This window comes from Xenopus laevis, chromosome 4L (assembly GCF_017654675.1).
Source record: "Xenopus laevis strain J_2021 chromosome 4L, Xenopus_laevis_v10.1, whole genome shotgun sequence".
In the NCBI taxonomy this organism is placed as follows: Eukaryota; Metazoa; Chordata; class Amphibia; order Anura; family Pipidae; genus Xenopus; species Xenopus laevis.
This window is the reverse complement of record NC_054377.1, coordinates 79,060,411-79,072,606: the sequence shown is the minus strand read 5'-3', so window position 1 is coordinate 79,072,606 and position 12,196 is coordinate 79,060,411. Positions and strand designations below refer to the sequence as shown.

General features: G+C 37.0%; 1 protein-coding gene across 3 annotated transcripts in view; it reads left to right on the top strand.

The window, feature by feature from the left end:
* dnajc6.L (DnaJ heat shock protein family (Hsp40) member C6 L homeolog) overlaps nucleotides 1-12,196 on the top strand; it is a 52,545-nt gene that overhangs the window by 18,639 nt on the left and 21,710 nt on the right. For all 3 annotated transcript variants that reach the window (XM_018258227.2, XM_018258228.2, XM_018258226.2), the window contains 3 exons: nucleotides 9,458-9,608; nucleotides 10,622-10,671; nucleotides 11,195-11,343. In XM_018258227.2, the coding sequence (XP_018113716.1) occupies nucleotides 9,458-9,608; nucleotides 10,622-10,671; nucleotides 11,195-11,343 (350 nt within the window). The remainder of the gene's footprint in view (nucleotides 1-9,457; nucleotides 9,609-10,621; nucleotides 10,672-11,194; nucleotides 11,344-12,196) is intronic.

Below are 12,196 nucleotides of genomic sequence, written 5' to 3'. Positions count from 1 at the left end.
ATTATTTTTTTGGGTGATTTTAATTTGGTAATGAACCCTTCATTGGACCGTACAGGAACACTTTCACACACTTCTGCTGCTTCTCCGAAATTTTTGAAACGTATGCTAATAGATGCCGCTCTCGTAGATACCTGGCGATATTTAAACCCCACTACCCTTGACTTTACTTTTTATTCCCCAGTGCATTGTTCTTATTCCCGTATAGATTTTGTTTTTATGTCACAAGCTTTTTTGCCTTCCCTGACTTCGGCACTTATAGATACCATCACCTGGTCCGATCATGCCTTGGTGCTGATTAACATCAAATTACCCACTTCCATCCCTGGTAGATCTGCCTGGAGACTTAATGAAACCCTAATTTTGAATCCGGGAGTTCAAGAACACATTGCAAATGCCATTGAACAATATTGGGTTGAGAACTTAGATGATGAGTTATCAATGGGTACCTTATGGGCGGCACATAAGTGCACTATTAGGGGGGAAATAATTAAATTGGCCACTCACCATAAGAAATCTAATAATGACCAGATAATAGCATTGGAAATGACGGTATCCCATCTCGAGTCACAACATAAGGCTGCCCCGACTTCCACCCTTTTTACTGAATTACAGGCAGCAAGGCACCGTCTAACCTCCCTTTTGCACTCTAGGGCCGATAAACAGACTAAATGGGTTAAACAGAAATTATTTCGCTTAAAGGATAAACCTGATAGGCTTCTTTCAAAGAAATTACAATTAGATTCTGGATATAAGCCCATTCATAGTATAAAATCAAAGACTGGTGTCCTATTACAAAACCCTGTAGAGATTCTGAAAGTTTTTCAAGACTTTTATACTAAATTATATGCTACTCCAACCCAGGATAGTACGGTGATTAAAGAGAACCTATTGGGACACATTCGTTTACCTAAATTAACTGAGGAAGATAGTGCTGCTTTAAATTCCCCGATTACTCTCCAGGAAATTGAAATTGCGATTAAACAATTAAAAAACACTTCGAGTCCTGGACCTGATGGTTTTCCGTCCATTTATTACAAGAAATTTCAAACACTTCTCCTTCCTCATCTGGTCGTATTGTTTAATGAAATGCTCCAAGGCCACCCCCAGAGATGTTGCATGCTAATTTATCATTAATCCCTAAACCGGGAAAAGACCATTCGGAAGCACAAAATTATCGTCCAATTTCGGTCATTAATGTGGATGTGAAACTTTTTTCAAAAATTTTGGCCACTAGGCTTAGCAAATATTTGCCTACTTTGATACAACCAGATCAAACTGGCTTTATCCCTGGACGCCAAACTACAGATAGTATCCGCAAGCTTGTTAATATTATTGCAGATGCGAACCATTCTCAATCTAAACTGTTGGTGTTAATGTTAGATATCCAAAAAGCATTTGATTCTGTTACTTGGCCATATTTGTTTCATATTCTCCCTCGGTATAACATCTCTGGAGCCTTTTTAGATGCCTTACGAGTGTTATATCGTGACCCACAAGCATATATCAAATTTTTAGGGCGCCAAACCTTACAAATTCCAATTCATAGGGGGACTCGTCAGGGGTGTCCTTTATCACCTTTATTGTTTTCTTTAGCTATTGAACCTTTAGCCTGCCTTATTCGCAATAATGAAGATATAACTGGATATGTAAAAAAAGGTCATTCACATAAGCTTAATCTCTACGCAGATGACATATGCCTTACTCTTACTAAACCCCTGACGAGTCTCCCTAACTTGTTCTCTCTTTTAGACAAATTTGCTAGAATCTCTGGTTTACAAGTAAATGTTTCCAAAACAGAGGCTTTGCCTATTAATATCCCTCATTCACTTCTGAAACTATTAGAACTCAATTTCCCCTTTCATTGGAGGACTACCACAATAGATTATCTTGGAGTTAAAATCACAAAGTCCTATCAAACTTTATACCAACACAATTACCCACCTATGTATAATAAACTGCGGACATTTCTTACAAATTGGAACAAATTACTTATCTCGTGGTATGGTCGTATTGCTGCTATTCGGATGATAGTACTCCCCAAGATTTTGTATTTATTTAGAGCCCTACCGATTGCTGTCAGAACAACAGACCTCCTGTTATTACAGAAACAGGCTTGGCAATTCATATGGAAGCACAAATTTCATAGGCTGAATAGGAATGTTCTATACCGTCATCCGCATCAAGGTGGTCTCAAAGTTCCGAATTTCCAATTGTACTATAGATCTGCCAGATTGGCTCAGATTATACAATGGCATAACACCCCTGGTACACTTCGCTGGGTCGATTTTGAAAATGATACCATATTCCCCTTACAGCTTTCAGCATTGTTATGGACTACTACCAAAAATATAGCAAAACATACTATTTCCAATCCCATTGTCAAGTATCATTTGCATTTATGGCACACATTGAAAGCTAAGCTTATTCCACAAACTACCAATAGCTATATGCAAGGAATAATTGGAAATCCGGATTTTCCTCCGGGACTGCATCATAAAGATTTTCAGTGGTGGTCATCGCATAGTCTTACCAAGCTGTATGTTCTCTTAACTATTGGAGGTTTCAAATCATGGACTACTCTTAAAGATCAGTTAGCTGTACCCCCAAGAGAGTTTCTACGATACTCTCAACTTTCTCACTTTTACTTCTCTCAGATAAACTGCAAACCTACTCTTCAGGGGTCTTGGTATGAAAGCTGTTGCAGAAATCCTCAATTTACTAAGGGGAATATTTCCCAGATATACTCATCGCTAATAGACACACAACCACTAACTTTTACCTCATATATGACAGCATGGGAGAGAGACTTTAATCTCTCCTGGACTTTAGAAAATTGGTCTAGAGCACTCACTTCCACCCATAAAATTTCAACTAATATTGTAACTCGAGAAATATCTTATAAAGTGTTATCTAGATGGTATATTACTCCACACCGTAAAAGCTTAATGCACACTAATATCTCTCCACTATGTTTTAGAGGTTGTGGTACGCTTAGCGATTATAAACATGCCTGGTGGACCTGTCCGATAGTAACGAACTTCTGGCAAACAATAGTGAACATGGCTTCCTTAATGCTAAAGGTCTCTTTGAAATGTTGTCCACAATACTGTTTGTTAAACTATCCTTACCCTGGATTGTCCAAGGACGTAAATTATCTATTACTTCAATTATGGGCTGCTGCTAGATGGGTAATAGCATTGAATTGGATATCTCCAACACTTTCTATACCACAATATGTATCCCGACTGAATTACATGGAGGAAATGTTATATTTGACCTCGCTTATTGAGGATAAGAGAGAAGTTCATATGGAACGTTGGCAGCCATGGTCTGAATTTAAACAATCTCCTTCGTTCCCCTTATTACTCGCCTAATTTGAATTACTCGTACATATCCCGCATGGCATAACTTACGTTTCACCTTTGTTGATTCTTGGATAATGAGGACATACGTATATATTTTTTTTTTTTTGTTGTTTTGTTAATGTTTATTGCTTTCTTTGCCTTGATACAGTTTGTCTCTCTTTCTCTCTTTTACTACATTTCGCTTCAGATGACTTTCTATACGCCTTACCATGTAAATGTCGCATGTGTGTCACTATACTCTGTATAAGAACATTGTGCTGCATTTTATGTATAATTGTATCTGATATCTTGCTATGTATCCTTTTTTTGGAAAATAAAAAAAGAGAGAAGTTAAAAATAATGTTTTGATACCATATTTTACAATAATGATTGCACATGGGCACTTTAAGAAAGAAAAAGATCATTTTGTGGACTTTCGTACCAAATTGATTGCTTTATTGTATGTAACATATAGGTCGAATTTCCTGTATCCCACATAAGGGTTAATTTTTATGGCAAATTGCATGATGGGAAAAGAAGGCGTGGGAAGTTGGGTTTAAATGGGTGACTGCACAAATAATTGTATCCTGATGAAGGGTGGGTGTTCCCCCCCGAAACGTTGATGTTTGGTGGCTGAATAAAAGGGGATAATCCCCGACTGCACTAATCGGTGTGTGTGCGGATCCGTTTCTTTTACACATCAGAGGAGCAGGCCAGTGACTTGGCAGGCAGTGAGCAATGACACTGGGGCGAGACTATTGGCTGATGCCATGTCAATCAAGGGAGATCATGTCCGGTTTTCCTTATGTGGAAAACTGGGCAGATAGTCTTGACCCTTCTGAAAACCGGGCTGTCCTGGACAAATCCGGACAGGTAGCAACCCTAATGTGTTGGCACGGTTGACTAATAAACATCGTCATTTTAACTATATTAATATTACCAATTAAGTATCTTATTATCTGGATTTTGGGGGATGAAGTCCAATTGTGTTTTATATTTCTAGGGTAAACCTACTGTTAGTGGAATGTTTGGCCTTGAAATCAAAAGTATGCAGTTTTGGGGAGCGGTGCTTTGGAAATTTGGTAGTTTACTGCTTGTAGATTTTAATCTATACAAGTGAGAAATCCCCATAAAACTATATATATATATATATATATATATATATATATATATATATATATATATATATATATATATATATATTATTGGTGTGTTCAGGAGACATGGAACTTTCCAAATCGGCTGTGTTCTGCATTAAATAAATTATGTTTCTGATAAATGTGTATTATTGGAAACATCATTTTTTTAAAAAAATTTTTAGGCACTTAGAAGCCAATATCTTTTTACAGAAGTGGAATTACACACATTTTTGAAAATTTAGGTTGTTATAAAGTGCCCCAGGAAAGGTCCCTTAAGTGAAAGAGCTCAAAATGTTCAAAAATGGTCCGACAATAAAACAGCTGAGCTAAAACAAATGTGAGCAACCAATTTTAAAAAAAGCAGTCACGGTAAACTAAATACTTTAGTTTTGTGATTGAGCAAACGGTATAGTTTGACTGGATGTACACTTTTGAAGAACAATTTATATTGGGCATGTTAATAGCGATTATAGAAATGTAATTGGATAGCAAAAAAAAACTGACCTTTTATTGACTGTATTCAATACAATATAAATATAGTGTAATTATTTTGGTAGTGAAATGCCCCCCAGGTTATATTCCTTTTGTTTGTCCAGAGCCTGTATCAATTAGAGTGATGTCTCCTGCAACAGTATAACCACGGGTTGACCTTAACAGAAGGGCTTCTTTGTGCTGCTGGACAATTTGCATTTTTCTAGAAGAAAGGCAGATTTGTCTTCTCAAGTTTCCGTTTCTAAACATTGATACCTCAGGCTTAGGTTGTTACGGCTTTCCAGGGATGCACATAACAGTTTATGGAAATTTGTGCTGCATAAAATAACTTTAATTTGCTATATGAAATGTCAAAAAAGATTTAGACTTGGCTCAACATAGCAAAATATATCCAGTAAACCTGTAGTAGTTGCTGATGCTTCTCTAGTTCTCTATTTAAATGTGTTTATATTGACCACTGATGAAAGGGAGATCTGTGCAGAGATATGATATGGTGCTAATGGAATAAAACGTTTTGCATTAGAATTCTCAATCACACACTGTAACCATTATTAGAATGAGATACTGTAGGCAGACAGGCTGTCACAGAATTCACCATGTGAAGTTCTGTGAAGTGAGTCTTTGCTACAGATGGGCAGAGAAGGAATATCTGTGTTGTAGCCTTCAGCTGACAAATGATAACAAATTCTTTGGCTGCCTGTAAAATGAGTAGCTGGTAGCCACTTGCAAGTTCAACTGGGCTGTTGCCAGAATAGAAGGTTATGAGAAGGTCCATGGGTGCAGCTGTGAATGTATGTGCTACATAGCTTTTTTTGCTATGTAATAACTTCACCCACGACTACCCACTGCTTGGGTTCAACTGGGCAGACCTTTACCCAACAAGGACCCACTGAGCTGCAACGTGATGTGCACCTGCCACCCAATATGTCCCCCTACCCAGGCCAGCTACCTGATTTGCAAATTGATAACCTACCTTCTGACCTGGGATTGTGAAACCGGAAGAGACACCACCATGAATGGGAAGTGGTGTCACTCCGGAGCCTGATCAGACGTGTGTGTGTGTGGGGTGGAGGGGTGGAATTGCTGTAACTCCATGGGAGGGCGAGAAGGATCAATCCTGCACTTTAGCTGGGTATCCAGGCAGGTTACCCACGGACTCCCCGCAGGGCCCAAAACCCAACCACTTTGCAGGTATTCTGCTGGTACCTGACCCTATGCAAGACTCTAAGGCAGTTAAAGGCCAATGCATAATACTGTACCTACCTGAGTGGAACACCTCCTAGTAAAACCCATTGGCATTATCTGGAATTCATTTGTATACTTCTTACAGTAGCTCTCATAACCATGACATGCCAGGAAAAATTGGCACCAATTATATGGATAAAATGTTCAGTGGTCAAGCTTAGTAATTACCCCAAAATACCTGTGGTGAACCCATGTCACCCCCTTACAAGTGGTCCTCTAGAATGTCACTATACTAAGTTCACACATTTTTAATTTAATATTGTATTAAGTATTGGCATCAAAATACAGGCTTTATCTTCAATAAAAGAAAATTGTAGCATTAACAGATACACGTACAAACAAACACTATGTGAAACATGGCTGTCTTTGCATCCTAATTTCCCTGTCAAATGTTGCAATTTTTGAAATATATCAAACTGAAAACATTTGCTATTCTGCATTATTGTTTGTATATCTGAAATCCATCTCTGTGCATTATAGTGTCATTAATTTAAGCACAATTAGCATTACAGAGGCTTGCCCTATGCATTCTGTACAGCATCAGACTGGGGTGTGTGAGGCCCACTGAGGCTAGTACCTCAGGGGCCCTGTCACCCATTCAGGGGCCCCATATCCATTCAGGGGCCCCCACCACCGACCTGCTTGCTCAACCACTGCCAGTCCTTGGCAAGTGTCTGTAGCACCCAAACAATCGTTTATAAAGTCTACTACAAGTTAAAAAATGAAAGTTACTATGGGTCACTGCACAGGTGCAATTTAGCAACTCTCTTTGTATATCAGACCCGCACTGATGTTTGTTCAACCCATGATGGTATTAATATACATTGTTCACAAAATATTTCTAACCACGAATATACATTCTAACCCTGTTCTGTTTTGCAAAATATATAAATGGATAAAGTATGCTAGTATCATGCCAGTATTCTGTCTATGGACAGTTGTATATTTCACATGGAATATGCAATACTTAAAAAAGAGACGTTCCCCATAGATATACACACACAACAGTGCAGTGGATCAGCGGGGTGCCATTCTGTTAAAGTGGAGAATACTTTTTAGAGTCAAGCAGTATGGTGGACTCACTAATATGTACAGTTAGCATACATCATGAATAACTGTTCTGCCATCAAGGGGCATCTTTGATGGGGCGTGTCTTAAAATAATAATAAGATATTAGAGGGACAGCTAACCATTTGTATCTGAAGTGATGTAACTCTGACATACCGATATACCTAAAGATGCAAGGTGGTTGTGGCACTGATTTGCAAATTGGCTTTGGAATGGAAAGTTTGCGTTAACCTGTTTAAGATGAAATACAATAAATATGACTGCAGAATGGGGAATATGCTCTAGGCTAACCACGAAGGTGATTTATATTCTGAGCATAGGTTCTATATAGCCACAGAGGCAGATTATGTAGAAAATAGATACTACATTAAAATCTTTATGTTGCTAGAAACAGTGTCGGACTGGAACACCAGGGGCCCACCCAAAAACCTTAGACTAGGGGCCCACCAAAAGACCTTACATCAGGGGCCCACTCTCAGTACTATTATAATTCCTCTCCTCACACAACCTCTATTCTGCTAGTCTCTTTTCTTTACATGCAAAAATTTATTATTCCATCTATTTAGTCTCTCGCCTGTTGATCTGTTATGTACCACACAGCCATGTCTGTTGATTTTCTTACATTTATTTATTTTACATTTATGATTCTCTTGTAAATAGTTTAAAAAAAGAAAGAACGTCTTCATTATCCCCATTGATCTTTCTGACAGATGTTTTGTGACTATATACATTTCCAAATGTTACAAACCTTAAACTTCATAGCAGTATTTTCTGTGTAACTTAACCCTTTAACCTTTTTACAACATTTGTTATATTGCCAGTTGATACACAATTCCATCCATATTTCTTTCTATTAAAATAAGCAATGTGCCCATTGTTTTTTTCTTTTTTTTGTTTGTTTTCCTTTTATTTTTCTGTTGTAGCTGATGCCTTTTTTTTATTGCATACACTTGTGTACTGACGGAGGGAAAACATCATTTATTTCAAGAAGTAGAAGTGTGTGTGAGATGACAGGCCATACATGTACTTTCTGTTTTTCCTACAGCATCTAAAGGGGAAGATGAAAAGATTTAGAGATGACACAAAATGATAACCTCCTTAAATGTAACCAGCAAATAGTAATTGCATTATATATGCCTAGCTGAACAGTATAGACATGTTATAAATGGACAAATGGAAATGAGGAGGAGTTGTGACATATTCTGACATGGGGCAGAAATTTTCTGTTTGGGCAGACCAACTGCCTTCTGACAGGAGCTGATATGCATGCCCAGACAGTCAAACAATTAAATCAAAATTACCCTCTAATTCTGACTAAAGCGTGTAACCTATGGTTAGTGTAAGTCTCCTTCCAGCCAGCCTAACAGTAGACATGCAGTACATGTACAGATTTAGTGGGCGCATTTTGATTGAAATGACAGTATTCTGTGAATATTGCGGGGGATTTTATTTTCATATGTTTGCACTTTTTTAAATGGAACCTCTATTAAAGTACTTTATAGACACAGGGCATTGTAAAATCAATGTTCTTATTTTATGATCAGCAAAAAGTTTAATCCTCATCATTTGTTAATTAGTTATATCTGTACACCACGCCATGAGACAACCTTGTAGGGTTAAAATGTTCTGCTCTGATAAATTCGATTTAAAATAGTAAACTATTTATGTGACAAATGAATTACATGTGACAAAAAGAATTCCCCAGCCCATAAAAACTAAGCAGCAGTTTGGGAGTGGCTCCTCCATAGAAAAAATAGAGACCGGTAAATCTATTTCTTCAGTTTTATCTATGATACCACTTTAAGTAGGTTAACTTGAATTGGGAAGATAATGTCATCATTGGGGGAAATACAGATTAAATACAAATGCCTGGCAGCTGCTGGGCTGAAAAAGTGGGTCTATATAGTACCCGGATCAATTATTGGGGAAAACAAAAGACAAAATCATTCTTTGTTTGGTCTAGAAAAATGAGGATTATTTTCACTGGTCTTCAAGAATACTGCAGACATAAAAGTTACTTGTCAGCTTCATCCCAAAAAGAGTTTGAGGGCTCAAGTCTTTTTGTCCTAGTGAGGGACAGTGTAGGTTAATTGCTGCGAGAAAAGAAGAATTTACATGAAGTCTTGTAATGTAGTACAGCATGATATTATAATATGTTCTTTATTCTAGGTGCATCATCTCCAGATCTGGAATCCAACTATGGGGGTGGGCTCTTGGACATGGTTAAAGGAGGAGCAGGTCGTATTTTTAGCAACTTTAAAGATAACCTTAAGGACACACTGAAGGACACTTCTTCCAAAGTAATGCAATCAGTTGCAAGGTAACAAGCTTCTATTTAAATAGATACATTTATTTTGATAAAGTATTATGGACATTACATGGAGACTGGAGGAGAACTAAAGACCCACTTCAATGTCGTTGCTATGTAGGTTGGGTTTTAAATCTGTGTATATGATGGCTCAGCCTTCTACATGCTTTACTAGAGCTCATCAGTGGCTGATTTTATTGTTCTCAATCTTTGGATCTACTTGAAGCCCTGTTATGTCTTGGAATTTCTTTTTTGAAGATAGTGTTTTTTGTGGGAAATACTTTAATACCTACTGCATAGGTCAAACTCCACAGTAAATGAGAAAGTGAGAAAAGTGACATAATAGCTGTTTAGACTGATTACTATTCCCTAAAAGTATGAAAATGGATATTCACCGTACTGTAACCCAATAGATAAAATTTACTGTGAGGAGGTTAAAGCAATGAGACAAAACAATGCAGTAGTTAATTACCAAAGGGTCAGATAAGTTTGGCTAGTTCATTCCTCTTCATTAGTTCCCACTTAGTACAAGTCATAAATATGTTTTATCTTTTGCCAGAACACATAGAAACAGCATATGCTACATTATAGCCTATTGCATTCACATTTGACATTTCTTAATACAGTATACAGTATGCCATCTGAATAGTGTTTGGCAGTTTTAGAAAAAAAAAAAATAATATGGGGTTCACTGCAATAGTGCATTATTTCATTTGTTAAATATATTTAGGCAGCAGGGTCATAATTGTGTGCCTTTTAGAACAGTAAACATCTAGTTTGTGGTTACTGAAGCCCGATCTTGAAAAGCAGAGGCTTAAGAATGCCTGGAGTTGCTTGTTTATATTATAACTAAACATCATTTACAAATGTTTTGCCAGCTTGTTGATTTGTTGGTTTAAGCACACTCCATTCCTAGTATTATTCATATTTAGCTGACATTAAATGTATTCAAAATCATTGTAAATACTTGAGTTCATCAATTCAGTGATTTACTCATTTTTATTCCAATTATTACTTTTTTGCAGTTACACAAAAGGAGAGCTGGACATTTCATATATTACCTCAAGGATTATTGGTAAGCAGGAGTGTGACATATGTTTTTTTTTTTTTAATAATTGGGAAAAGTAACAGAAACACAGATTAATATATATATATATTAATATTGAGGGCCATATTTATCAAGGGTCGAATTTGAAAAACTTTGAAATTCGAATTCAAAAAGACCAACCGAAATGAAGTCGAAGTTTATTTTGGCCGAATAGGTTTTAGATGGCAAATGGTCGAATTCAAATTTTTAAAGAGACAATACATGATAAATTTCGATATTTTAATTTTTTTTCAAATTCGAATCGAATTTGGACGATTCCCTAGTCGAAGTACACAAAAAATAGCTTGAAATACGAAATTTTTAAATTCGAAAATTCACCTCGACCTTTGATAAATCTCGACCTAAGTGTCTTATAAGTGGCAGAACTAAACTGTTTAGAATAGTCCTCCTTGTAATGCTGTCCTACAACGTGTTTGCAGTGTGAAGTAGGTCTTGTTTTCCTTTTTTGTAGATTTCAGTAACATGCTTTTATCCATATTATTGGTTTTAGTGATGTCATTCCCGGCTGAAGGAGTGGAATTGGGTTTCAGAAACCATATTGAAGACGTGCGTTCATTCTTAGATTCAAGGCATCTGGAGCATTACACAGTGTTCAATTTGTCCCAGAAATCTTACCGTAGTGCCAAGTTTCACAACAGGGTATGTTTTTTGGGATTCTATAGAAACAGAGAAAACTGATCATTGCATTCCCGAAATGTCAGACTGTGTACCATTATTGTACTGCTGAGAATTATGCCCTGTTGATTTCTGTACTATAGTACACAATCTGTGTCTATAGAACACAGTGATCTTCAGTCTGTCACACTCCAACTGTTACAATTTCCAGCAAAATGTGAAGAGTTGCAAGGCTTACTACCTGCTAATATGTTGTTGAAATATACAACACTACTACATTATCCTCTGTGCTTCAATGACAAGGTGTATGCTGACTTTCTACTTCACCATTAGAGTATTTCAATGTCTATAAAGTGCCACGTGCAGTTGCTTAAATTATGCAGAATGTAGTACTAGTGTTGCCACCTGGTCAGTATTTAAAACATGATACCTTATGCTAATGTTATTAATAGGGAATAAATGTAAAAATAGAGGAAATGGGGTAGGTTTTTTTTCAGAAAGGAGGCAACCTATGTATGAATTCAGAATTTCACTAAACTTTAAATATTCCTATATTTAATAAATTCTACATTTTGAAAAAACACTCTATTGATATCTTTGAGTGGCATTGCAGCTAACCTAGCAGACAACATAGCTATCCCTCTCTGCATTAAATTCCTTCCCTTGACACAGAAGTAGTAGCGTGACCTGAAGAGGTCTGTGGAAAGAAAATAAGGGAGCCAGTTGTTTCTAGACAGGCTTCTGCCAACAGATTTAATTTTTTTTATATGTACATACTTTTTGGAACAAAAAAGGTTCATCACTGGGAAGCTCCCACCAGTGATTATATTCTTCGACCTCACATCCTGTAGTGGCATTTCTCTTCTCTGTAAAATGC